Source organism: Lagenorhynchus albirostris, chromosome 2 (assembly GCF_949774975.1).
Source record: "Lagenorhynchus albirostris chromosome 2, mLagAlb1.1, whole genome shotgun sequence".
NCBI lineage: Eukaryota > Metazoa > Chordata > Mammalia > Artiodactyla > Delphinidae > Lagenorhynchus > Lagenorhynchus albirostris.
This window is the reverse complement of record NC_083096.1, coordinates 89,948,662-89,976,241: the sequence shown is the minus strand read 5'-3', so window position 1 is coordinate 89,976,241 and position 27,580 is coordinate 89,948,662. Positions and strand designations below refer to the sequence as shown.

Below are 27,580 nucleotides of genomic sequence, written 5' to 3'. Positions count from 1 at the left end.
TGGTTCCTTGCTGGATTCAATTCTATCTACCCTCTTAAAAAACAATCCAGTGATGTCTGGGTAGTAGCTCTTTTTTTTCTCATCATAGTTAACACAGTAGCACTGGATTGCATTCTGAACATTCTGAAGGCTGCTGCAACCTTTGTGTACCATTCTATGTTCGGGTCCTGTGCCTCAAAAACTAACAGTGCCTCGTCAAATAAAGAAAGTTCCCTTGCCATTTCCTGGGTTGTGAATCTCTTTGGTTCTTCAGTTACTTCTTCCTCTTGTCGCTCCACTCTCTCAATTATTTTCACTTTTGTTTCCATCGTTATTGCTTGGCTCTTCTTAGCAGTACGAGCTACATCACTGCTGCTTTTACACTTGCTTCTGGACATCCAGGGCTTGAAATAAAGATACTGTACTACTGTACTTTATACAGTACTATACAGTAAAGTACACAAAAACACAACCACTGGTAGGGGATGCACAACGTATGCCAGACACGTGAACTAACTTGCGTGATTGGACAAGCAAACACGTTCACATCTTTGAAAGTTGGCGACTTGAAGGTTTGTATGTAGGGGACTTACTATATTTTTTTAAGAGGCTCTGAAAGACTAGAGACACTAAGGATTGGAAGGTTTAAGAGTATCTAAAATTTAAATATTAAATCTTTCACACGAACTTCTCCTCCTTACATGAAAGGTACTAAATAAATTACATTTAAATGTTCTACTTATATATTTTTTAAAAGATCAGATATTTCTCATTTAAAAGAAAGCAGAAATTATTTAAAATACGAGCAGTAGGGATTTCTCTGGTAGTCCAGCATTTAAGACTCCGAGGTTCCACTGCAGGGGGTGCGGGTTCGATCCCTGGTTGGGGAACTAAGATCCCGTATGCCGTGAGGTGCGGCCAAAAAAAAAAAATAGGGTAGAGGGGTAAAGGATAAACTCTGTATCCAATCCAAATTACATTAAAACCCAAATATAAAATATCAACAGAAGGGGCATTTTCCTAAAAGGAAGTAAATACTCACTATTGGGAGAAATCTACGTTTTAAGATATTTTCTTGCTTTGATACAGCTAAAAAAAATAATAAATTTCATGTCTAAAATTTTAGGCTTATATAGTTATAAATATGTAATTCTACTTTATAGGTAGTTCAACTAGAAGAAATAAATTAGCACAATCATTTGAATTGGTTTATATATCAGGTGGAGTTTTTAAATTGCTTTTGATTCCAATGGGAAGCTCATGGGTCATTTCTTTCATCAGAAAGTGTCAGGATTAGACTGCTTGTACTTTCTCCTCCTCCCCAATCCATCCCCAAAAGACAGTTGAAGCATATGCCAGAGTGGAGCTTTTTGCTTCCACAATGTTTGGGCTCTCCTGTTCTCTCTTCACCCTTTCCACGTCTAAGGAGCAGTATCTCTCAATGGCAATTCATTGGCAACTTAATATGACTTTTCTTTGCATCATTTCACTTCTCCCAAAACCAGTGTGGATTTTGGAACTGAGAGTTCTTTTCCCTCCCCCAAAGCTCACCATGTTCAACTGATATTGTAAGTTCAGAAAGCTTTAGTGCAATAGTAGACTGTTCTGTAAACTAACTCCTTGAAAATAAAGGGGAACGCTGCTGTTTCCCCCAGCCTGTTACAAACGAAGGATAATAGTACTGTTTTTGTGGGGGGGGGTTGTTTTTGTTTTGTTTTTTACTTAACTGGGTTTGTTGTTGTTGTTGTTAATGTTGGTAGCAAATTGCCTTGAGCAAGTCACTTAACTCTCACCCCTGTTCTGTTTTGTCATCTGTGAAGGGTAGATCCAGCAGTCAAAGGATTCCAGAATGTTTTGAAAATACAAATCCTCTATAAGAAAATCTTAGCCACAGCCACTAATGTTGAAGCAGCTGCTTAAACTAGAAAGTCATAGAAATCTAGGCATTCAGGACCTTGGTTTTCACCATGCTAGCAAGTGTGGATTTCAAACTGCTAATCAGCTTTAAGTAAAAAGTCCTAATTGAGTGCCCTCGAGTGGATTTGCTTGTTCTTTGTATGCCAAGATTTAAACAAAAATGGTTTGAAAAACATTTAGATCAGTGATATTCTAGCAGTGTTACTGGTAAAATTAGCTGAATAACTTTTCCTATACAAGAGTTGGTTTTGGCTTTTGGTTTACCATACAGCCAAAAGCAAGAGACCTTTATCCTTGCTTATCTGTCCACTTTACTCATTAGAATATGGCTAATCAGAAAGTCATAGGTCAGGAAAACCCAAACTTTGTCTTCAGGTCTGGGAGGCAGCGAGAATAGGGGGATTGTACTGTATTCATTCTGGAACAACAGGTAGCTCTTATTTTTCAATAGCTCCAAAGATGTTTCGGCCTACAATTTCTTTCAACCAGCTTGTTTCTTGTAGGCTATCTAAGGTCATTATTTTATACTGAGACTTATCTAAAAGTGAACATAAACACCTCAAGTTAGAACATCAAGAAGGATGGCAAATACTGCCTCTCTACAATGAAAAATACAATTATGTTTTATTTATTTATTTATTTATTTTTGGCTGTGTTGGGTCTTCGTTGCTGCACGCGGGCTTTCTCTAGTTGTGGCAAATGGGAGCTACTCTTCGTTGTGGTGCGCGTGCTTCTCATTGTGGTGGCTTCTCTTGTTGCTGAGCACGGGCTCTAGGTACACGGGCTTTAGTAGTTGTGGCGCACAGGCTTAGTTGCTCCATGGCATGTGGGATCTTCCCAGAGCAGGGCTCGAACCCGTGTCCCCTGCACTGGCAAGCGGATTCTTAACCACTGCACCACCAGGGAAGTCCCTACAATCATGTTGTTGTTGTTGTTGTTGTTGTTGTTGTTTTTTACGGTACGCGGGCCTCTCACTGTTGTGGCCTCTCCCGTTGCAGAGCACAGGCTCCGGACGCGCAGGCTCAGCAGCCATGGCTCATGGGTCCATCAGCTCCATGGCATGTGGGATCTTCCCATACCAGGGCACGAACCCGTGTCCCCTGCATTGGCAGGCGGACTCTCAACCACTGCACCACCAGGGAAGCCCTACAAACATGTTTTTGATGTGACTGATGATCTTTGATAGATTCTTGTCCATGTATTAGAAGCTTAATATTTTGTGTTTTGTTTTTAAGAGCTGTGGAAACTAAAGCTTGCTGCAGCTGATCTTTAAAGTGGTTTCACCTTGTCCTTTGAACCTGAAAATATCCAGTCTAACTACAGAATGGATTCTGAAGAGTCCCATTGACCCACTCATCTCTGGAAGCAATACCTGTTACTACATAGTATTTAACATTAGGTCTTTAAAGTCAGATAATGTTATTTAATATTGAGTTTTGGTGATTTTTTCCTCCCTTGAGCCTGTACTTGATGGGAAGCAGTGGATGGTGACTAAAAAAAATGTCTCATTAACCTTTGTTGAGTATTAGTCTAGGGTTCTGAATGCTGACCCTCGTGGACTCAGCTGCTACTTATTGGGAGCTACTTGTATTTCTTCTGCCATATCACAGGTGGGATTCACTCACTCAAGTGAATATGTAAAGAGGGTTTAAATTTCTAAGATGTAATTGGCTTTCAAGTTTATTTAAGCTAGACTTCCAGATCAAGGAAGGAAGAATTGTTCTTATAACATCTCCAATCTTGTTCCAATTTGATAGACTAAGAAATTACACAGATGGCATTTACTCAGTCTATGTGGCCACCTTCCAAAATGCCAGACTCCATCTTCCTTCTAGAGATATCCACTGATTACTTGCTTTCAGTGATAACTTTTCTTCTCATAGCAATTCGTTTGAAGAATACAGATTTGCCTAATTTGTAAGCAGTTGTGTTTTCATCTTAAAGAATATCCCAGCGTACTTTGCAGTAAGGTTTGCAAGTTTCACATCTTGTGAGCTTCACTTAAAATCAGTATTGGCTTTAAAGAGGACTGCGAATTAAGGCTAATGACTTTTTATTACAAACATGTAAGGTTTGTATATATGTGTAACCAGGCTTGGTCTTTCCTGACATTCAAGAATTGTTGATTCTTATACTCTCTGAACCAATACAAAGTGATTTACAAGTGAAAAAAAAAACAAGGTGCAGAATATTTTAGCTGCTACCTTTTGAATAAGAAAGAGAGGGAAAATAAGAATATAAATACATATTTGCTTTTCCTACCTCAAAAAATGAACATAAGAAGGCTAAACCAGAAATTAATGAAAATTGGGGAGAGTGGAACAGAGTTGGGGGGATAGGAATGGAAATGAGACTTCTCTGAGTATACCTTTAAAATTTTTGAGATGTGTTTTATATGTCAAAAAATAAAATTAAGAGAAGAAAAAGGAAATCTTAAAATTGCATATAAACAGAAACAAATGAACCTAACTACATATCAGGAAGATTACACAATCACCCAGAAAAAAGTACTTTGACTATGCATACTCTTTGTGAAATATATTCTAAGGAAAAAAAGAACTTCAATGAAATATTGACACTTCACTGCATAGATTATTGTTAATAATATTAGCCTTGTAATTTTGAAATTATTTTATGTGTAGTATAGACTAAAGCAAATAAGTAAATATTGTATTGCTGTTAGAGACCAAGATTGTCACCATAAAAAAAAAGATACAAATAGGAAAATTAAAAATTTTAAAAATGGTAATGTTAAATTTGAAAAAAAGTATCAATATGTACTCATGAGTAAAACAAAAAAGATTAATTTCTCTCTCTACTGAAAGAACTTAGAAGCACTGACACCTCTCATAGCAATAGGCAGACATTATATCCAGATTTTAGTTTCTAAATACCTTTCCCCGCTGAAAGAAATCAGGGCTCCCTGGAGAAATGACTGATTCTAGGTCTGAAGCAGAGAAAGAACAAGATGAGCCTGGTATATCTTCTTATGTCGGAAAGAAAGGAATCATTTAAATGGGATCATGTCAAAAGAACAGAAGAGTCAGCTTAAAGGAGGCTCCCACTGGCCCAGTTTGGGACAATTGGAGCATTCAGTGCACTCATATAATTGAGTGTAACATATTGGATAAATAAAATATGAATGACACGTAAAAAAAAAAGCGAAAGAGAAAGAAGAAAAGCTTTTCTTTACATGCCAGCCTAATATATGTGGAAAGAATGATAGGAATCATGATTCTATAAACCCCCCTCCCCCCCAGTATAATTGGCTCAGGCAAGGATTATGAACAGATGGTAAAGTCACTAGGGAACAGGACATTCACAGGCTGACAAGGATCACCCCACAAATTAACCTTTACTTGCAAAGGAGAAAATATTCCTTTCAAAGACTGATGTTCGTCACTTTAACCAAGGGTTTCAGGTTAGTGTCCCCAGTAGTGGAACAACCTGACTTTATGTGCCTCCTGATACGCTGCGAAGTAAAGTATACAACACCAATTATGAAATATTCTTGCCAAATTTTAACCCTTTTCTAATCAAACCCCAAAACTGAACATCCAGTTCACAGGAAGGAAACAGTCTGAAAAATTCAAAATATGGGACAGGGCTTCCCTGGTGGCGCAGTGGTTGAGAGTCCACCTGCTGATGCAGGGGACACGGGTTCATGCCCCGCTCCAGGAGGATCCCACATGCCGTGGAGCGGCTGGGCCCGTGAGCCGTGGCCGCTGAGCCTGCGTGTCAGGAGCCTGTGCTCCGCAGCGGGAGAGTTCGGCAGTGAGAGGCCCGCGTACCGCAAAAAAAAAAAAAAAAAAAGGAGATTCTATAAGGCAACTGGCTTGGACTCTGGGAGGAAAAGTCAGTATCACAGAGCACGGTGGGGTGGGGGGTGGGGGCAGGTGGGAAGCAGGAGAACTCTTCTAAATTAGCAGAAACTAAAAGAACCTAACAACCAAATGCATTTAGTGAACCTTGATTCCATCCTGGGTTGGAAGAGCCGGGTTTACAACTATGAAGGATATACTTGAGAAAAATTAAGTAAATTTGAATACAGACTGGATATTTGATGATATAGAATTGTTGTTAATGTTCTTAAGTATTATAATGTTATAGGGGCTCTGTAGAAGAATATCTTTGTTAGAAGATGCATTCTGAAGAATTTATTATGAATTTTTATATTTGGAAAAATTTTTTTGCAGGACTGTTTGAAAGTATGCATGTGTGTATATGTATAGAGATAGAGAAAGAAACCTAATATGGAAAATGGAAAGCTTCAATCTAGATGGAGGGTATACAAATGTTCATTATATTGTGTTAATTTTTTTATGTTGAAAATGATCGTAATAAAGTTGGAAAAATAAATAGAACGTGCCAACTGGTGCTGGGGGATGCGGTGGGGGGAACTTTGGCGTATCAGTAAAGCCATGGGTATGTTCCAAGAACCTAGATTTCTTCAGTCACCTGTACAAAAAACAGCAACAAAAAAAAAAACAACCCTAGAGTTAATGATAATTCAGTGTCAGGAGAAAAAGAAGAATGACTGGAATGTTTTCATATCATATTGGTAGACGGATTGAGGATGAGGAAAGTTGGAACTGGCCAGGCAATTGGACAGGTAGATAGCTAAATAGGCAATTGAAACATAGTCCGGTTGCATGTTATGTTCTGTTGTAATTTGTGGTTTTCAAAAGATTAGGAAGCCTTTCCTCTTACTTGTTGCTTTTTTTTTTTTTTTTTTTTTTGCGGTACGTGGGCCTCTCACTGCTGTGGCCTCTCCTGTTGCGGAGCACAGGCTCCGGACGCGCAGGTTCAGCAGCCATGGCTCACGGGCCCAGCCGCTCCGCGGCATGTGGGATCTTCCCGGACCGGGGCACGAACCCGTGTCTCCTGTGTCGGCAGGCGGACTCTCAACCACTGCGTCACCAGGGAAGCCCACTTGTTGCCATTTTTTAAACCTCTTAATTTTGCCTCTAGTTGGCAGTTGGAGGCCTAGATCACTCACTTTCACTAGAGCACTTTAGGAGATAATAGAAAGCCAATGAAGTGTGCTCTCTAATACGAAGAGAGGGGGAGTAGCTGATAAGGGTAAAACCACTCTTTGGCAGAGTTTTTCAAGCTTTATGTTCCTTCCTCACCATTTAAGTGACTCAGCAGTGTGGGCCCTGGTTTTGCCACACCCCTTGCTCCCACCAACATTGAAGAAAGATCAAGTTGAGTCCCATTTTGAAAGGAGTGTTTCTTGTGACAGTGGAATTGGTTTCTAGCAGTGTGTGTGTGTGTGTTATATCCTGTTACTATTGAGACACAGCCCAGTGGAGTGGGGGAGGGAGATGTGTGCTGTGATTAGCTTGCCTACCCCCTCCCTCTAGAAACTCAGGCCCCATCTGGGGAAACTGAGAACTTAAGAAACTTGAGACAGGGAAGGAGGACAGTGAGCAGCCAAAACCTGCCGAGTCTCAGAAGACTGGTTTCTGCACCAGGGAATGGAAGAAGTGACTGGAGGTGGCTCTGGGTTCGACTCTGTGGCCTGAGATTGATTCCCTTGAGATAAGCTGTTTTCTGTTGGTGTACCTGCGGGCCACAAGTTGAGAAAGGGATGCCTTTCATTTGGGAAATTTCTTTTGCCTGATTGGAAGTCTGAAATAGTTCTTGTACCAAGAAGTTGGTGTTTATTGATAACTGTTTCTTTGGATTCATCTGAAATGGGAATCAGACTGATCAGTGGTAAGTATCAAGAAAAGGTCTTGGACTTTTTTTATGCTGACAGCCATACTCTCTTCATTTCCTCTGAAAAAAAAAAGCAGGTGAGAGTAGAATCTGTGGAAGAAAGAATAAATTAGCCAGAAGATGTGTGAAAAGGGGATTAGAAAAGATGTGGTAGGAGTCCTGGAAGGAGTCCATAGATCTTCCATAGATTTTTCCTGAAATAGCACTGAGTACTTAGTTGGTGCCTACTAGATGTATTGGCTAAAGGAATGTAATACCCTGAATATTATCCTGATCACCCTCCACTGGCCATAGTGTCATAGCGGAATTCTGGTGGCTATTAATTCTCTGATTTAGGACCTAGAAGGCAAAATTGGGTGGGACCTGGGAAGGAAGTGTAATTAAGCTACTTAATCTGAGTAGATAGACCATGTGTTTGTGGAAGTAAACTTCTCAGCTTCTGATGGTAAAAAATATCAATTAAGATCAACTAAACAAGTAGTATACGACTGTTTTTCTTCTCTGGAGTCTTATAGCTGTTATCGATTGCCTATGATTCCTTCTTCTTGCTAAGTTCTGTAGAGCAATTCTTTTAGCTCAGTCTGTCACCAGACTTACCACTAGGTGGTAGATGTACCATACACCAAATTGTTTCTTCAGTAGAGCTTTTCTTACCATTCTCAGTATCACATAGAAGAGTCAACCATTGTACCCACCAAGCTATTTTAAAAGGTGCTCTAAAATAGCACATAAAATTGGCCTGACATTTAATTGAGTCGCTAAGGCACAGCAAGTACACTTCTGTATTTGGATGTGCTATTTGCAGAATGGGTCAATCTGATATTCTAACCTTTCTCATATATGATTGATATTAGTTCAAGAATAGAACACTGGTGGGAATTCCCTGGCGGTCCAGTGGTTAGGACTCCGTGCTTTCACTGCCGTGGGCCTGGGTTCAATCCCTGGTCGAGGAAGTAAGATCCTGCAAACCACGTGGCCCGGCCAAAAAAATAGAACACTGGTGTGTTTGTTGTGGGTAAGGCTGTTTATATGGGGTAGTGAGTATTGAAACAGAATAGTTCTTTAACATAGGACTTTTTGATTTTCAGACCTTTTTGGACTTCAACTATCTTCTTTTCCCTCCTCCTCATCCCCATCCTACATCATATTAGACCTGGCATTCCTTACAGGTCTAGATTTGAAGAAACATGAAAGCATACCAATTAAGACTTAATAATGCTTGGAAGAAATCATGATAAATAGGAAGTAATGTAAACAGACGACTTTGTAGTCATTTTTTGTATTTTGTTTTCAACTAAATAACCATGTTTTGCTTAAATGCAGTGAGTCCAACCCAATTAGAAGGCTATTATTGAGATCTGGCTTCGCTAGAGAGAAAACTTGTGATATCTGTAAATTGCTTTTGGCAGCACTGTCTATTTACAATGTGAAGGTGAACAACATTCCAGGAGGTATTTCACCAAGGAGAAGAGAGAGCTACTAGCTATGAAGACAGCCAGTGGAGCTAGCAGGCCTGATGGAAACTAGCAGAGAAGCTGCATTTCACAGCAGCAGTTATTGATATAGGTTCTCTTCTGCACGTAGTTTGGGGTGGGAGAGAAGACAAGGTTATCATGTATCTTTGTGTAGCTGAATCATTTTATTTATAAGCATTGAGATTATCAATATGCTGCAAGAATAGACAGTGACCCATTTATGTCATGGCCTGAGTTAACTCTCTGCCCACTTCAAATATGGACCATATTCATTATCTGAGAGATGAGGCGCTGCAGTGATTAGTAAGCTGCTTGCAACAGTCTCATATTTTTAGATGGGAAAGATTTTGCTAAGCTTTAGGCTACTAAAGCCTAATCCCATTCTACAAGGTGGGATTATGACTATTAGTTCTTAGGTTGCTAAAGAAATACATATCTGTCTTGACACAGCAGGCTGTCTATATTTTTTATTTAAAAAAATGCAAATGTTATTGCATTTCCCTCCCCCACGCTTCCTACCCCCAGGTAGGTGGTGTCTGGGAATATACCCAGAACCTTTGGGGGAAAAAAAAGATGAACAGGGAGGGAGTCGTAACAGTCATTAGAGGAGAGCAACTTCCAAATAGGCTGCCTAGGCCAGGAGCAAGGAAGCTGATGGAGGAAGAGCTGCCTCTGGAGAGTGTTAAACGGTGTTGATGGTCTCTTGACTGTTTTTTCTGCCACCAAAATAACTGCATATTGGGTTGAAAGTCATTACTTTGGCCCTGGATTAATCCCTTCAGTAAATCTAGCTTTGCTGACTGCAGAAGTCATGTGAACATACAGTGGGAAATCCTATCTAGAAGGGCAGATGCTGACTTGTGGTCACTTCAATAAATGGTTTTGGTTTGGTTTGGTTTGGGTTTGAAAGGCAGTTGTGTTTTTGACATTTAAGCTAATTAAAGTTTTAGCACCTAAACTAAAAAAGCTGCTTCTTCAGGTGTACGAAGATACTTGTTAATCAAGTTCAGGTGTAGTGTTTGTGGTTTAGCTTGAATCTTTATTATTTACTTATTTATTTTTGAAATTCAATTGACTTGATCTTATAGAAGAAAGAAATTTGAAAGGTTCACTCATTCTACAAATAATTATTGAACGCTTCCTATGTGCAAGATCCTGGTCTAGATGCCAGAATATGTAGCTCTCTTGCCCTTCCATGCCTTTAGGATCTGTCCTTAAACTTAAAAATACAGTCTGTGGACTCTGCCTCCTCTCTATTTCACAAAGTAACCTAAAGAAAAACTGCCCAGTTGGATGGTAAGCCAAGGTAGGTTTAAAATGAAAGTACACTGAAGTTTTTCTTTCAGGCCTGCTGCCCAGTAGTATTATCTGTGACATCAGTATTCTCCGCTTTGATTCTTGGTGTAAAAACACAAGTCTGTGTTCCCTTGATTACTGCTTCATTACCTGTAGAATCCTACTAATTCAGTAATCGCCTTGCTCATATTAGCTGCCTGTGCCTAGGCTGCACAGTTATGCCTGATTCTTACACTGCCACCAGATGCTACCCTAGCTGGAGGGTACATATGACAGAGGAGGGGAATGTTTAGCAGCTGTAACTAATGGGCGTTTTACTATTCCTGGCTTCAAAATGCCTATAACCAGGTTGCTAGCATTATGGAGAGAAGATTTTAATCTGTAATAGGTTACATTTCCAGATATTATTTGCTGAAAACTTAGCTTAATGAATTCTCCATGGGAGCCTTTTCAGATTTAATCAGCTTGTGAGGAGAAGCTTGATTCAGATTCTCAAACCATTCTGTTTTTCAGAGGAGGTCGAGGTTTATTTTATATTTCAAAGAAAGGGTTTGTCAGAGTTTAAACAGGCGTTTAGGAGGAAGGTTTAAACCAGTTAATAGAAGTGTTTTCCTACACTTCAGAAACACTAATTAATTTAACTATAAATAATGTTAATTGTAAGCTATTTGCTATTTATTAAAGCCAGTCTTCCAAGTATCCTTCAAAAGTTATCTGTTTCTGCCTTACTTCATTTAAGAAAGTTTTTTTTTAACATTTTTATTGGAGTATAATTGCTTTAGAGTGTTGTGTTAGTTTCTGCTGTATAACAAAGTGAATCAGCTATATGCATACATATACCTCCATATCCCCTCCCTCTTGCATCTCCCTCCCACCCTCCTTATCCCACCCCTCTAGGTGGTCGCAAAGCACCGAGCTGATCTCCCTGTGCCATGCAGCTGCTTCCCACTAGCTATTTTACATTTGGTAGTGTATATATGTCAGTGCTACTCTTACTTCATCCCAGCTTACCCTTCCCCTTCCCCGTGTCCTCAAGTCCATTCTCTATGTCTGTGTCTTTATTCCTGTACTGCCCCTAGGTTCATCAGAACCATTTTTTTTAGATTCCATATATATGTGTTAGCATATGGTATTTGTTTTTCTCTTTCTGACTTTCTTCACTCTGTATGACAGACTCTAGGTCCATCCACCTCACTACAAATAATTTCCTTTCTTTTTAGGGCTGAGTAATATTCCACTGTATATATGTGCCATATTTCTTTATCCATTCATCTGTCGATGGACGCTTAGGTTGCTTCCATGTCCTGGCTATTGTAAACAGTGCCGCAATGAACATCGTGGTACATGACTCTTTTTGAATTATGGTTAAGTAAGTTTTTAATACAGAGTTTACCAAGTCATTATTCTCTCCTTCCTTCAAATTAGTCCTAATTTGGGCTTCCCTGGTGATGCAGTGGTTGAGGGTCCACCTGCCGATGCAGGGGACACGGGTTTGTGCCCCAGTCCGGGAAGATCCCACATGCCGCGGAGTGGCTGGGCCCGTGAGCCATGGCCACTGGGCCTGTGCGTCCGGCGCCTGTGCTCCGCAACGGGAGAGGCCACAGCAGTGAGAGGCCCGCGTACCGCAAAAAAAAAAAAAAAATATATATATATATATATATTAGTCCTAATTAGTTGGAATTTACTATGGTATGTGTGTTTTTAAATTTTTATTAGAATATTCTGGTATTTTACTGTGTATAGAAGGTTCTGGCAATATTCCGTTGGCTTTGTGAAGGATAGGTACATGATTGGACTCTGACTATTAGCACCCCAATGCCCATCACCATTTAAGGCATCTCTTCATAATTCTTTCAAAAAAACAAGACCATTGCTAACTTCAGGATAAGAATATGCTACAAGAGAATATTCTGAAATAAAAATCAAGCAGAAGCCCTAAGAGATTATGCCTGCTTTTTGATAGAGTTGAGAGCAAGGGTAAAGAGTTTAATGTCTCAGGGTTAGAAGAGAAGAGAAAAGAAAACTTTATGGAACGTGGGAAGGAAGACCTGTGAAATTAGACAAATGCTAAACGAAGTTGGGTCTTAAGCTCTCTCTCCTCCCCCTGTCCCCACAAAATTCTGCTGACACCATCGGGAAGAGATAGTAATTGGCATTTTGGGAGGAGTCAAGAGAATAGCCTCCTCCACCCTCATTTCTGGTGGAAGAATTACTGGCTTAGTAGGAGCCACCAGATTATACTAGCTTTTAAGGGAGGCAATGTATAGCCTTTAAAAATGAAACATTTCATAGAATCCTTGTAAGTTTCAACTTTTTGTCTTCCTCTTATAGCAAATCCAGTTTGCTGATGACATGCAGGAGTTCACCAAATTCCCCACCAAGACTGGTCGACGATCTTTGTCTCGCTCTATTTCTCAGTCCTCCACTGACAGCTACAGTTCAGGTAGGTGTGAACTTCCTGTTCTCTCTGATCTCTCCTCCCTATTCCAAGTCAACTGTTTTTTGTTTGTTTGCTTTTGCAGTACGCGGGCCTCTCACTGTTGTGGCCTCTCCCGCTGCGGAGCACAGACTCCAGACGCACAGGCTCAGCGGCCATGGCTCACGGGCCCAGCCGCTCCACAGCATGTGGGATCTTCCCGGACTGGGGCACGAACCCGTGTCCCCTGCATCGCCAGTCGGACTCTCAACCACTGCGCCACCAGGGAGGCTCTCTCCTCCCTATTCCAGAGTCTTGAGCTAGTACTCTACCCAGTTCTCTTCACTTATCTAGGATCCGAAAATACCTCATGTCAGGACTGCCTGTCTTTGTGCTGAAAGCTGATAACTAGTGGTTGAGCAATAGGAATGTTCCCAGCCAGGGTTGTAGCTGGAGAAGCTTTTGTCATCGTGAGACTTTCCTCCCCAGTGGTCTCTGTGTGTGGTCTGTGGCCAGTTCCTGGTTGGTAGTACTGGGCCGGTTCCCATTCCCACGTTTATTCACCCACATTGAGAAGGGAGAAAATCAATGGTATTTTGGCTGCCAGAACTGGCCTTGAAGAAGAGGTGTACTTTGGAAGCATAATTTCTGATTTCTTTGTTAAAGATATACCCTGCCACCTATTTTTCTTTCTTGCCTTTAAGACTGCTTGAATTGTCAACAATAAAAATTAGTGGGCTTCCCTGGTGGCGCAGTGGTTGTGAGTCCGCCTGCTGATGCAGGGGACACGGGTTCGTGCCCCGGTCCGGGAGGATTCCACATGCACGGAGCCGCTGGGCCCGTGAGCCATGGCCGCTGAGCCTGCGCATCCGGAGCCTGTGCTCCGCAACGGGAGAGGCCACAGCAGTGAGAGGCCCGCGTACAGCAAAAAAAAATTAGTATTTAGCTCTTTTTATTTACTAGGTTACCCTTTATGTTGAAATATCTTCCCCTGTTAACCTCTGGAGTGGGGAAGAGTCCAACTAATGTGGCTCCAGCTGTTTCTTTTTAGTTCTCCTCTCCTATCTTATCCCTATATAAGCAGTCTTTTTTTCTGCTTTGAACTGTGCCCTTCTCAACTTTAGAGGCGGGTATTAGAAAATTAAAATGGAAAAGGATATAGAATCTCAGTTTGAGTACCGGAGGAAACGGGGCATCTAATCCAACCCCCTCATTGTTCAACTGAGGAAACATTGTTAAAAGATTAAAAGGCTTGCTCAAGGTCATAGATTGCTATGAATGTCAGCAAAGGAATTTGTACCAAAAGCCATTTATTTTCTTTTGCCATAATCTTGTTTGCATTGCATTACTAACATTAGGACTGGGCTTGAGGTATAAGGACTGTTTTAAAAAAAAGAAACGGATAGACAATTTTTAAAAACTTATCCTCTGCCCTGTGACACTGTTAACCCATTATGGACAAGATAGGCAGACAAGTACAAATGGTGGTATACAGGGTTAAGTACGGAAATAAATGAATATATAAATGTGAGCATGTGTGCAAGAAAAGGTTCCAAAATATAATGGCTGTCATAAGTGAAAAGGTGTCTTGGAGTGAGACAGATACAAAAAATGATAGGTGGCAAGCAGGCTAATTATAGCTAAGAGAAAAAAATTTGAAAGATTGAATTATGAGAGAAAAAGTTGGGATGAGTGATGGAAGCTTTAAGAAGTCTTTAAAGATCTTGATGGCCATGTTTTATGGGGACCTAGTAGAGCATTTTTAAAAGCTTAGTGATAGAGTTAAATTGTCCTAGTGGATAGATAACCTTTAGTAGTATTTGTGTTAGCTGGACAGAGGAGGATGTGTATGTAGAAGTCAGCGAGAGACCTGGTACACTGGCAGAGACGGTGATCAGGAAAATATTCAATGAGAGAAAAAAAGTGATTTGAGAGGTAAGGAGTGATTGTTTTATATTCTCCTTGCTTTATATTCTCCTGCGTATCTATCTGCAAGGACATTTTTGGCTTTTTGTGAAGCTGCTTTTTAAAGTTGAACATCTTGAGTGATCTCAGGGCTGGCAACAGAATCAGTGCTGCTCATCTTTTGTGGCATTTCTGTGTTCCTTAGTGCAACCTAGTGTAAAATCTCTTTATAAGATTTTATAAGATAAGGTTATCTTACTGTTTTTATTCTTTTACATTAATGATTCTCAAAGTATGATCCTCTAAACAGCAATATCAGCAGCACTTGGGGATTTGTTAGAAATGCTAATTCTTGGGTCCCATCTGAGACCTACTGAATGGGAGTTTCTGGCAGTGGGGCCCTAGCCATCTGTGTTTCAACAAGCCTTCCATGTGATTCTGACAGATGCTTTAGATACTTAAGTTTGAGAACTAGTGATCTATAGAAATAACATTCCTTATATGGCCTAAATTATTCTTCCATTTTTGCCATGTCTGGTTCCAGTCCCGGTTGGGACCAAGTGCCCCTGTTTTGAGGGATTCTCTTGAGCTGGTGCAGGTTTGGGATCAATAGCTCCTTATCGTAGGCACTAATGGCAAAGTCATCGGGGGGGGGGGGCAGGCGGGGAAAGGGCCACAATACCGAAAGATCTACAACAGTTTCATTCATGCCATTTCTTAGACCCTGGAGGAGTAGAACGGAGAGAGACGTAAAAGGTGGCTCCAATTAAGAGTGTTCGCTTAACTTAAATGAGAGTCCCTTGGTGACTGCACTCTGTGGAGTTGGGGCCATTGAGGTTTTTCTTTCCTCCTTTCTTTCTTTCCTGGTTCTAGCTGCGTCCTATACAGATAGCTCTGATGATGAGGTTTCCCCCCGAGAAAAGCAGCAAACCAACTCCAAGGGCAGCAGCAATTTCTGTGTGAAGAACATCAAGCAGGCAGAATTTGGACGCCGGGAGATTGAGATTGCAGAGCAAGGTAAAGAAAGGGAGTGGGTAGGGGACCAGAAGCAGCCCACTTGCTAGTCATCAGAATGCACAAACAACTTAAGGCTTGAAAGCTAACTTGAAAGTCTCCTGGGAAACTCCAGTATCCTGGGCTTTTATATAAACAAGTCTATCTGTATGGAGCTTGAGCCTCAGGATTCTTGTTCTTGTTCTCCCTGCTGCTTCCTGTTCTCAGCGTGTGGTAATTACACAGAGTACTTGCCCTTTTCCTCCCGCATGATACCATATTCAAAGATCTGCTTGCAGAGTCAGCAAGTCCTGGATCAGTACATGGTGGTTAGTTCTGCGGGATCCTACCATAGCTGCCAATCTCAGAGACCCAGATTTCCCAGAAGCAGCAAATGTGGGAGGGTTTTCAGCTAAGGATGTGGTGACCTAGGGTCTCTTTTGGTCTTTGATCCTGAGCACCCTCTGCTGGAGCAAGAGTAAAAATGACTGACAATCAGTTAAATCTTGGTTTCTCTACCCAGCCCCACTCGCAATAATGTCTCTTTACTCTTGTTGTTTTCACACTGGAGGCATGTTCTATACTGGGCAGGAGTACAGAACTCAAACAAACTGATAGAATAGGATTAGACAGCGTAGAAAAACAGAAGCAAGTGGCTTCTGCTGATGTAAAGTCTTTCTTCCTGGTCTGATGATTGTAGTATATAGGAATCCATTAGCCAATGCCATAACTACTTCCCTCTTCTCCCAGATGAATGGTGACACTCACCTTCCATTTCTATCACTTTTGAGAATTTGACTACATATAAGCCCTCTGTATATAAGGCTGAAACTGTAGAGGAAGAGAAAAATTCCAAGTGATTAGATGACAACTCACTGCTGTTGTTCTGCAGTTGAAGCTGCCAGACATCAAATAAATATGCTTAGAGGGAATTCCCTGGCCGTCCAGTGGTTAGGACTCCATGCTCTCCCTGCCAAGGGCCCGGGTTCAATCCCTGGTCGGGGAACTAAAATCCCACAAGCCGCGTGGCACGGCCAAAAATAAAATAAAATAAAAATTTAAAATGTGCTTAGAGTTTTTTCTTCCTTACCTCACCATATCTCAACAGATCCAGACCAGCCCTAGATGTCGCTGGGGCAGGAATTAATGATATTGCTAGTGCAGACCTAGCTCAAATACTCTGTTCTTTCACAGACATGTCTGCTCTGATTTCACTCAGGAAACGTGCTCAGGGAGAGAAGCCCTTGGCTGGTGCTAAAATAGTGGGCTGTACACATATCACAGCCCAGACAGCGGTGAGTTTGTTGGGAGAAAAGTGATGGTCTTCTGATGGGAGTGGGGGTGGGGAGGGACACTTTTTCTCTTTTTTTTAACTGGCTTTTCCTTCCCTATCTAACTTCCAAGTGCTAACTATTAAGTGGAACCTCCCAGTTACACAATAATGGGGTTTTCTACTTTGATTGTGTAGATATAACCTACTTTTAACCAACCTGACTTAGGGAGATCTCGATTTGCAAAAATGTGATTGTTATAAATATGTTATTAAGACGTTTGGGACCATTTTTGGAGGGTAAAGTTAGATTCCAGTGTACTGATTAGTGGATTACACACCCTTTTGTAACTTCCCAGTGTAGCACCTGTTGCTGAGTTGCTGGGCATTGTTCTCTTAGTTACCACTCAAGTCTGGCCCTCCTCCTTCTCACTCTGTCTTCCTATACATCTGTATAGGTGTTGATTGAAACACTCTGTGCCCTGGGGGCTCAGTGCCGCTGGTCTGCCTGCAACATCTACTCCACTCAAAATGAAGTGGCTGCAGCACTGGCTGAGGCTGGTAAGTTCGACTTTTTTCACCGACTTTGCTGCAAAATAATTATCTAAACATAATTTTTATATATCAGAATTATCTTTACAATGTCATGTATGTCTAGGTGCTGTAAAATGTGGAGGGTAATACAAGTGTCAACAGGAAGGAAATGGATAATAAAGGTCCATATGCATAATGGAATATTGTATAGTCATTTAAAATGAACTTTGTAAAGAATATAATATATGGGGAAATGCCCAATTCTAATGTTAAATGAATGAGAAAGAACTTTAAACTATGTGAGCTGTGTGAGTATGAGCTCAGCTGGTCTCCTTTCACAAAAGTCTCCTCACTTTTGAGAGAACACAAGTAAGAGGTACCATCTATTTGATAGTTCATTAGATAATTTGGTATTCAATATTTCATTGAAAATATATGAACTACTTACGAGTTCAGTTAAACATAAGTAATTTTTATTGTTAAAATGTTCAAAGGAAAATCACTCTGAAGTTTCTTTAAGGTTCTCCCATCTTCCTATGATCCTCAGAAAACAACTGTATAGTACTTTTGTTTTTCTTGTTTACTCTTTTCTGATGTTTATTGCAGAAAATTTAAGAGGTTCCCCAAAAAAACTAAAATCCTGCTACACAGAGATAATATTTGACATATTTTTCCATTTTTCTGTTCGCTTTTTACAGAAATGAAATAAGTCTCGGTATATATACAATTTTATAACGTAAATATAACATTTTCAGAAGTAGTTTCCATGTCACTGAAAACTTCGACAGCATCATTTCTAATAGTCATATGGCCATGGGATTTTACTTCACTATTTTCCTAATGTTGAACATTTAGTTTGTTTCAAGATATTTGCTAATATAAGTAATGCTGTAGTGAACAGCTTTGTTTTGATTTCCACTTCATTTTATCTCCTTAGAATAAAGTTCCACGTATAAAATTGACCGAAGAGAATAACATTTTAAGGTTCTAAAATACTTTCAAAAACAAAAATCCCTTAAATTCTTAACTAATTTCTGAACTAAAGATGCTCTTTTGACTTCTTGCCCTCCGTAAGTTGTTTCCTTTCCAGCGTAATCTCTTTAGCCTTTTTCTCTTCACCTGGATCTCAGAGAGTGATGTTGGTATAGCACACTCCCCCAAAGAGGAATGAGCTGATTTGTTTCCATCTCTACAGGAGTTGCAGTGTTTGCTTGGAAGGGCGAGTCAGAAGATGACTTCTGGTGGTGCATTGACCGCTGTGTGAACATGGATGGGTGGCAAGCCAACATGGTAATAATGCATATTCATCCTACACTTTTGACAATGGATTTCTTTCCTTTTTTCCCTCAAAGCATGGTTCCCTAAATATGTTTCGGATGTTTGGTCTTATGCACTTACTTTGTTGCCAAAATGGTTAGCTTGATACCTATTCAGGCTGGGTCTGAGTACTGAATGGAAAGGCGGGGGAAGGGTAAGACCAACTGAACACATGTGGCTCATACACAGCAGAATGAAATAGAAGAAAATGATATGGTACCTCTTTGGAGTAAAATTCTGGTTTCTTTCCTTCCTGCCCCAGCTCTCCTTTTACGTTCCAAGGGGCTTTTTATCAGGGCTCTAGACTAAAAAATGAGTCTGTGATTAGCCTACTACTCTTCACCATAGCCTAGAACAAACTTAGGAATCCTTTTAACCATTTTACACCAACAAATTTGACTGTGTTTCCACTGTCTAAACCTGCTCTAAGGAGCTCTGAGGAGTGCTCTCCAAAACATACAGGGCTCTCTTACTAGTGCAGAAAGTGGGTTCAAAGTTCCCCCCAGCTCTAGCAGCCTGAATGCCCATAGAAGTCTTCTGGCTGTTCTATAGATCCTGGATGATGGGGGAGACTTAACCCACTGGGTTTATAAGAAGTATCCAAACGTGTTTAAGAAGATCCGAGGCATTGTGGAAGAGAGCGTGACTGGTGTTCACAGGTAACAGATTCTGGAGTAGCTGCCCCTTGTGTCCTTGCCTCAGCAGATTCTTCTGGTCTCTTTTAGGCTTTAGGGCTATGTTTCAGCCTTGTAACTAAATGGGAGTATCTTCATTAGATAAAACTTTTGAGTATATATACCTTTGGAAAAAATCAAGGAGACCCTAAAAGGAAGTTATTTCAGATTCTAGTTCAGAGATTTTCTCTCCCATTTATTCCACTGTGATTCTCAGTCATTGCTGGGAGGTAGGGAATGAATATATCTTGAAAAACTGTATTCAATTTTGGATTATAATTTTATATCTGAAATACGAAAAAAATCTATTGTAAAACTATGTTATACACATTACAAAAAATAAAACTGGGCAAAATATTATTTGCTTGTTGGAGTACCTATAAAATATCTGAGAGAGTGTTTCTCCTTTGGGGGCACCTTGCACATGCTTAAACACACACACACACACACACACACACACGGAACCATATCAGAATCATTGATAATCTTTATCAGAAGTAGGCATGGATTTTTTTAAAGATTAAGAAAATGCTGGTCTAAGGAAATGTATCCCCTTTTATGAAAGAGAAGTAAATTTCTTCAATTGAAAGGTTTTTTTCCTTCCAAAAAAAGGCGGGGGGGAGTTGGGAAAGAGAAAATGAAAAGAAGTTAGGAGAGATAACAAGGAATTACCTTGTTTACTAATATTCTTGGGCAATAAATAAGACTGGGGAGGGCAGCACAGAGCTTGAAGAGAATTAGGCAGACTTTGCCAGCTACTGTGTTTTACCAGCTAACTTTGTTTTTGTTTTTGTGGCTTTCTTCTCCCTTTAGGCTGTATCAGCTCTCCAAAGCTGGGAAACTCTGTGTTCCAGCCATGAACGTCAACGATTCTGTTACCAAACAGAAATTTGATAACTTATACTGCTGCCGAGAATCCATTTTAGATGGGTAGGTTGAAACGTATAATTATTCAAATTTATAGGGGGTAAATTTGGGTTGGGTTATAATGTTAGTCTGATATCCCTCCAGTTTTGCCCCCTGGTCTTCCTATGGCTTTAAAAGTTTGTTAGAGGCATTCTATCTCATACTGAGCCCAGCCAACTTCCAGTTGAAGTTCTTATGGGGCATTGCCCACACTTAAATTTTCAGAGGGACTGTATTTGATCTAATAATGTTTGAGTTGAGGCTTGTCTGTTTCCACAGCCTGAAGAGGACCACAGATGTAATGTTTGGTGGGAAACAAGTGGTGGTGTGTGGCTATGGTGAGGTAAGTAGCTGGGCCTCAGTGTCTGCCTTTTCACAGACTTGTTAGAAATTTTGAGTGAAGGAGACTTATGCTGTCAGTGTAGACTTACTGATGCAGGGTTTAAAATATGCTTTTAGATAAAGTGTCTCAAAATAGTAGCAAAAGTCCTTTATTCAGATTTATGAATAGAGACATATAGAACGAATTGAGTTTTCAGATTTCACCACTTTGTCTTATGGTATGGAATGTTGCCATCATTTCCCCCCAGTTATAACAGTAACCTTTTCATTATGAGACTTAATTCAAGTAAATATGTAGCATTTTGGTCCCACAGGTGACTTAGTGGAGTGAAGGGTAAAACCTGAAGTGGCATATAGTTGATTATCTCTAAACTAGAATAGATGACAGGAGACTTTATTTATTGTCATAAACAATGACCCACAGAAGTTTCTGAGCTGCTAGGCTGTCCTTGAGTGAGATGCTTCTCAAGTGATAGTTATCAGGCTTTCCTGGAACAGGAAACTAGAGGTTACAGTTGATCTTCCTTGGTCTTGTTTCCTTGATGGTGATACTTTTATTTCCTTTATCTCTCTTACTATCCCAAGCTCCAGCCCTTGCTAAAGCCCTTGAAATGTCTGCTAAATCACTCCTCTAAGGGTCACAACATAATCAGAATCTGTTTCTCCTCTGCTTGGATTGGAGCATCTTTGCAAGGACTTGCTAGATGATTGGTGGTTTCAGGGAGGCTAATTCCCATCTCCCAGAGAGCCTACCTGCCTAAATATCTGTGCCTGAATGGACCTGACTTCTTCCTTATGCTCTGCAGGTGGGAAAGGGCTGCTGTGCTGCTCTCAAGGCCCTCGGAGCAATTGTCTATATCACAGAAATTGACCCCATCTGTGCTCTGCAGGCCTGGTAAGAACAGCGGTAATACCATTAGGTTCACTCCAGGGACTTTATGTTTCTAAGAGTTTGATTATTGTATTAACCATTCCTTGGAGAAATTTCTCAAAGAAGGAGAAGGCTAAGATTGCTTTATTCCCTGCATTGTAATCATAGGGCACTCATAGAGCTTCTTGGTGTTTTCCCTTCCTGGATGGAATCTTGGGGAGTCTGAAGAGCCCAGTGTGTATAGTTTAGCACAGCTTATTACTACCATTCCAGCGAGGTAGCCCTGGATTTAACTTTAGAAAGACATTTAATTGTCTCATTTTGTGACCAGCTTCTGTCCCACTGCCTCCTTGCTTTTGCTCATAGTGTTCCTTCCTTTTCTTCCAGCATGGATGGGTTCAGGGTGGTAAAGCTGAATGAAGTCATCCGGCAAGTTGATGTCGTAATAACTTGCACAGGTAAGTGTCAGTGCTTTGGTGTACATGGAGGAGTATTAACTCTGAGGTTAAATCTTGAAAATGATCTAATTAACTTTTATATAAAGTAGGTAAGACCTGTGTTGTGTTTAGAAGTCTGAGAACTAGAGTAAGCTATCAGAACCTTAACATATTTTCCTGAACAAAGAGCCTTTTTCCTTGGTGGCTTTTTATCCTGCTTGATCTTAAAACCAAATAACTGAGCCTAAAGAGCTGTTAGGCAACACACACTTCTTTCCTCACAATGTATACATGCTCTTCAGTGCCAGCAAACCTCTGTCCCATGTTCTAACTGAAAGCTAGTCAGTACCTTTCCCCGCCAGGATCTGTTTCCTCAGCCACTCTCCTTTACTTTTAGGAAATAAGAACGTAGTGACACGGGAGCATCTGGATCGCATGAAAAACAGTTGTATCGTATGCAATATGGGCCACTCAAACACAGAAATTGATGTGGTAAGCCTTCTCTCATTGATTTGTTGCTAGGCCTTTTTTTGCTTCCTTCCATTATAGCCAGTCAACTGCGCTCTCTTCCTTTCAGACCAGCCTCCGCACTCCGGAGCTGACATGGGAGCGAGTACGTTCTCAGGTGGATCATGTCATCTGGCCAGATGGCAAACGCGTCGTCCTTCTGGCAGAGGTGCACACACAGAAGGGTTCGGGCAGTACAGCACAAACAATATGGTTAGAGCCATCCGGGGAGGGGTGGCAGGGTAAACATATTCGGCCTATGTTTCCCTGAATTCTGTCTTTTGGGTAGGGGTATATTTCTCAAATAATCTGGTCTCCAAATAGAATCACTCAAAAAATACCTACTTTTTACTAAGTAACATACTACTTCCTGACCACAGCTGATTCTTCAGTTTGTCAGACTCAGATGGACTTGCAGAAAATAAGATAAAACCTAGAGTCCTGATTTGGAACTGTAATTCTTCCTCTACTAACTGAGTCTAGAAGGAGTATAAAGTCCTTTCCAGCATTTGTGTGACTTGCATGACATGACAGAGGGATAACACAACTGTTTCAACTTTTTAGGGTCGTCTGCTCAATCTGAGCTGCTCCACAGTTCCCACCTTTGTTCTGTCCATCACAGCTACAACACAGGTATGTGACAAAAGGCCGGCTTAGCCTGCACTAAGATGAGTGGAACTGGGCGTAGATCAGAGTTCCAATGAGAGTGTGCCCTCCTGTGTTCTTATCAACCTGTTTTCTTCAGGTTACAAGTTGTCAAGATTTCGGCTTTCTCAAGTGTAGAAAATAATCATTAGTCAGGCAGTGTCAGTGTTTGTGTCCCTTTGGTTGGCTGTTTTAATTTAGAATATAGTGTTTCAGCTCAATTGTATTTAGTGTCTTCTTTTATTAGGAACTAAACAAAAGCACCGGTAAATCCTCCCATGTTGTGTGCTGGTGTTTATTACAGTCCAAGTCCTGTGTGCTGTCACTGTGGTAGATCACTTAAATATTTACCCCAAGACCCTGTTAAATCTAGTTCTTTTGTTGTTGTTTTTTAATGTCCCTAAGAAGCGTTTTTGTGTTTTTTGACCCTCTTTTCCCTTCTTAGGCTTTGGCACTGATAGAACTCTATAATGCACCTGAGGGACGATACAAACAAGATGTATACTTGCTTCCTAAGAAAATGGGTGAGTGAAAACAGTAGAAACCTATATTGATTCCCCAGACTGTTGCATGGTTTGGTAAAATGAATATCATGAAAAGCATTAGATTTAGAGTCAGGATTCTAATCCCTATTCTAGCACTTAGTGGTTTTTGGACCTCGGGACAAGTTCTAATCTCCATGAGCCTCAGTTTCTTTATCAGTAAAGTGAGAATAATACTAAATATATTGCAAAATTTTAGTAAGAATTACAGCTAATGAGTAAAGGTGCTTTAGCACAATGGTTTAGGGTAGATGCTCTTATCCTGAGTAGCTTTATGAAGTTTAGTAAACTTACTACCACTGATTACAGCCTGGGACCAAAATGAGAGAAACAAAGAAATATAGTTTTTATTGTCCATCTTCTATGAGATATACAAAAAATCTGTCATTCCAGGGGTCAACTGTGTTGTGTTCACGTGACATAATGCATCATCTTTAGTTCTTTACCTTTCTGAATATGGTGCCAACCTCCCCTCTCATTGGTCAGCCCAAACCCCTGTCGTCTTAAAGCTAAAAAACTTCTTGCTGTTGTCCCCTTCAACAGCTTACCTCAGCTTACCTTTGGGTGTTGGCTTTTGGTTTTTAATTCATATTCATAAAGGCAAAAGCCCAGGAAGCTTATCTATGGAAAACTAATACATTTGTGCCGGCTGCCTTAGAAATCCATGATCCTAAGATTTGAGGCCTTTTTGGATCTTATCGTAAGTAAATGTTGATGACTTAACTCTTTTGACCTTACTGGTGTCCACTTTGATTCATAATTTGACTATGATCCAGCTAAGGAAGTTGCTGCAGGAAAGTGAGAATAGTACATGGTATGTTGGCCATTGAGGTGAACCCAAAAGCTTTGCCAGAGAAGAATGGGGAGGAACAAGTCGGCCCATTTTGTCCCGCTGGCAAATGGCTTTCTAAGTGCACTCTGGATGTACTGAGAGAAATACCTTAAAGGCAACTTTGAGGGGTTTTTTAAAATTAAGCAAATATTCCGAGTTAGATTCTTTCGAAGTTATTCCAAGCCTTGTCCTCTCTCTCAAAGAAGCTTCAGATGAAAATAGGGGGAAGCTATGCCCTGAGAGGCATATTTGAAATGGAGTCTGCCCCCCTGCCGCTTTGTTCTTCCTAGATGAGTACGTTGCCAGCTTGCACCTGCCATCATTTGATGCCCACCTGACAGAGCTGACAGATGACCAAGCAAAATATCTGGGACTCAACAAAAACGGGCCATTCAAACCCAATTATTACAGGTAACTTGGGAGAAAGTAAATGAAAAGCTCTTCTCCCCAATATTAAGCCATGCAGGCTAGCCAGCTTTTTTAAATAGTGTTATAGCTAATTTTGAAGAGTACAAGAACTCTGCCCCACACTAACAAGGCAAACAGAGAAATTGTGTATCTAGTAGTAGATGTAAAGAAGTCAGCGTTTCCTAAGATTTTGGAGCTTGAGCCTCACCCCCAGAGACTCTAATAGAGTTAGTCTAGAATGGGGCCCCGGCTTATTTTGTAAAACTTCTTCAGATTATTCTAATGTATTGTCAGGGTTGAAGACCACTGATGTATAGTGTTAGAGAGCAGGAGATACAGCTAGAGGTGGCATTGCTGGAAATCCTTTGGAAGCGCAGGGAGGAACAATCCCTGGGGAATTACTGCAGGCATCCCTGGCCTGGGCAGGGGAAGGACCCTGGAGAGTGTTCTCTGTTCTGGGTTCTTTTCTTGGAACGCTCATGTGGAAGACACAAATACTAAACAGTCAATCTCTTTCTTTACAGATACTAATGGACCGTATTACCAAGGACCAGTCCACGTGAACCACACAACTCTAAAAGAAATATTTTTTAAGAAAACTTTTATTTTCTTCTTAATCCTTTCCTCTTGATTTTTTTTCCTATAATTTCTTTCTTGTTTTTTCATCTCATTATCCAAGTTCTGCAGACCACACAGGAACTTGCTTCATGGCTCTTTAGATGAAACTGAGATTCAAGGTTTCTCACCCTAGTCACTAAAGAAGGATTTTACTCTCCCAGCCCAGAAAGGTGATTCTTTCTTTACCATTTCTGGGGTCTTTATAGTCTTAATTGGGTACCTTATTAACAGGAAATGCTAAGGTACCTTCTATGTGGAACAATCTGCAATGTCTAAATTGCCTTAAAAGAGCCCATTTCTTAGCTGCTGAAATCAGTGCTCTTTCACTTCTTCAGAGGAGCAGGGATGGTACCTACCAGGCAGGTAGGTTATGTATAGGTGGTGCATGTTAATTTCCCCTAGATGTTCCAAGCCCTGTTTCCTGTGTAAAGGTGGTATGTTTGGTTCAGAGATGTGTACTAGTGAGTGTCGCTTGTTAAGATCTGGTAGGCCCACTTGGATTTAGTACAGCCCTTCCTCCACTCCCACCAGACCCTCTCATTTTCCAGGTTTTTATCCAGACTGTACTCTATTAAGTTGAATTTTGTCCCCTAGCATTTATTTCTGGGTTTTTCTGTTTGTTTTTGTTTTGTTTGTTTTTTTGGTTTTTGTTTTTTTATTTTGTTTTTTTAAGTAAGAAAAATGTTTAGTCTTAATACTGAGGAGCTGCTTGAGTGGTTGTTATCAGTTTATCTTTTGAACCTTTGGAGCTAAAAGTGCAGAGTTGAGTCTAGAGAAATGCAGATCTCAAACTCTGATAATCCCTCTGTTTCTAGCCCATAGTTTATAGCATCAGTGAACTGGGGCCATAACAGTAAATTTTATCAGCTCTGCCCCATCAGCTTGTGCTGAAAGCAAATTTCTTGAGCCATTACTCAGTATACAGCACTGAGCTCTGTCTTTAGGATTTATCCTTTAAGAGCAAGTTTCTAATCAGCTGTGCTTCTGCAATTTAAAATACTTAAAGGGAGGTAGATGTGGATGGGAGGAGGAATGATAAATTGGGTCAGGCTGAGGGAAATTAGCTCTGTATAACTTGTCTGGGGCTTTAGTTTTACAGAAGCAGTACCACTTTTGATTGACGCATGTCACAGAAAGTTTATGAACTGAGACCTTAAAGGGCAGTTTGCGCATAGAGGAAATAATCGGTGTGTCCTGGCTCACACTCTGAAAGAATCCTCAGAGATAAGAGAGATGTATTCCCATGCCATGCACCCTGCTTACCAGCATTTCTGCATGGTCAGGTGAGCTTTGTGCTCATGAGCTTTAAGTGTATAATTATCCAGGATTCTAAATTCTCAACTTGTTCTAGCTGGTGATCCTTCAAAGTTGGGTCAGGCAGTAGTGCTAGGTACTAGAAATTTTCATTTCCCTATTGCCATTGATCAGAGAAGACAGACATTAAAAATAGAAACTTAAGAAGGAAAGCTTTCACTCTGTGACTTCCTAGCAGGGGTCAGTGATCTTGCCAAAACATTTTTCCCTCTCCTGTTTCTCCGTAACCAGCCCATTCCCACTCCTTGCCAGTGTGACCATGCTTTCTTCTCTGTAGATGCTAATGGTTCAAGCCCTTTTTCCCAAGGCGTTTAACCAGCCAATCAGAACAGCACATCCTTTAGGGGAGGTAACCTGGCCAACAGTGGTATCTATCGTGTGAGTTCTGCTGGAGGGAAGGGGCCCAGGTCCTGCTGACCTCTGGCCTGCCCCCTGCTCCCATATCTATTACTGTGTCCATAGGAATACTAGATAAGGGCTCCGTCTCTGTCAAGCCATGTAACAAAGGACACTGTGGGAAAATGTCTGGCATCAGAGGGAGCGTGTAGAGAGCAACTTGGGAGGAACAAGTTTATTTTGTATGATTTTTAATGAATGCAATATTAATCCTTGCAGATGAGCAATAATCATTAAAGTCAATTAAAATGATAAGACCTTA

At 40.7% G+C, this 27,580-nt stretch overlaps 1 protein-coding gene across 3 annotated transcripts in view; it reads left to right on the top strand.

Annotated features, from left to right (window-relative positions):
• AHCYL1 (adenosylhomocysteinase like 1) overlaps positions 1 to 27,580 on the top strand; it is a 41,007-nt gene extending 13,427 nt beyond the window's left edge. Inside the window, exons 1-17 of one of the 3 annotated variants that reach the window (XM_060139416.1) lie at positions 7,357 to 7,617; positions 12,723 to 12,834; positions 15,586 to 15,729; positions 16,900 to 17,000; positions 17,434 to 17,536; positions 18,705 to 18,799; positions 19,379 to 19,485; positions 20,314 to 20,430; positions 20,686 to 20,749; positions 21,555 to 21,643; positions 22,007 to 22,077; positions 22,454 to 22,548; positions 22,634 to 22,732; positions 23,128 to 23,196; positions 23,654 to 23,732; positions 24,873 to 24,993; positions 25,515 to 27,580. In XM_060139416.1, coding sequence (XP_059995399.1) covers positions 12,744 to 12,834; positions 15,586 to 15,729; positions 16,900 to 17,000; positions 17,434 to 17,536; positions 18,705 to 18,799; positions 19,379 to 19,485; positions 20,314 to 20,430; positions 20,686 to 20,749; positions 21,555 to 21,643; positions 22,007 to 22,077; positions 22,454 to 22,548; positions 22,634 to 22,732; positions 23,128 to 23,196; positions 23,654 to 23,732; positions 24,873 to 24,993; positions 25,515 to 25,521 — 1,452 coding nt within the window. In that variant the 5' untranslated portion in view covers positions 7,357 to 7,617; positions 12,723 to 12,743 and the 3' untranslated portion in view covers positions 25,522 to 27,580. Of the gene's footprint in view, positions 1 to 7,356; positions 7,618 to 12,722; positions 12,835 to 15,585; positions 15,730 to 16,899; positions 17,001 to 17,433; positions 17,537 to 18,704; positions 18,800 to 19,378; positions 19,486 to 20,313; positions 20,431 to 20,685; positions 20,750 to 21,554; positions 21,644 to 22,006; positions 22,078 to 22,453; positions 22,549 to 22,633; positions 22,733 to 23,127; positions 23,197 to 23,653; positions 23,733 to 24,872; positions 24,998 to 25,514 lie in introns of those variants that run through there. The other 2 variants (XM_060139414.1, XM_060139415.1) reach the window with 2 other exon arrangements.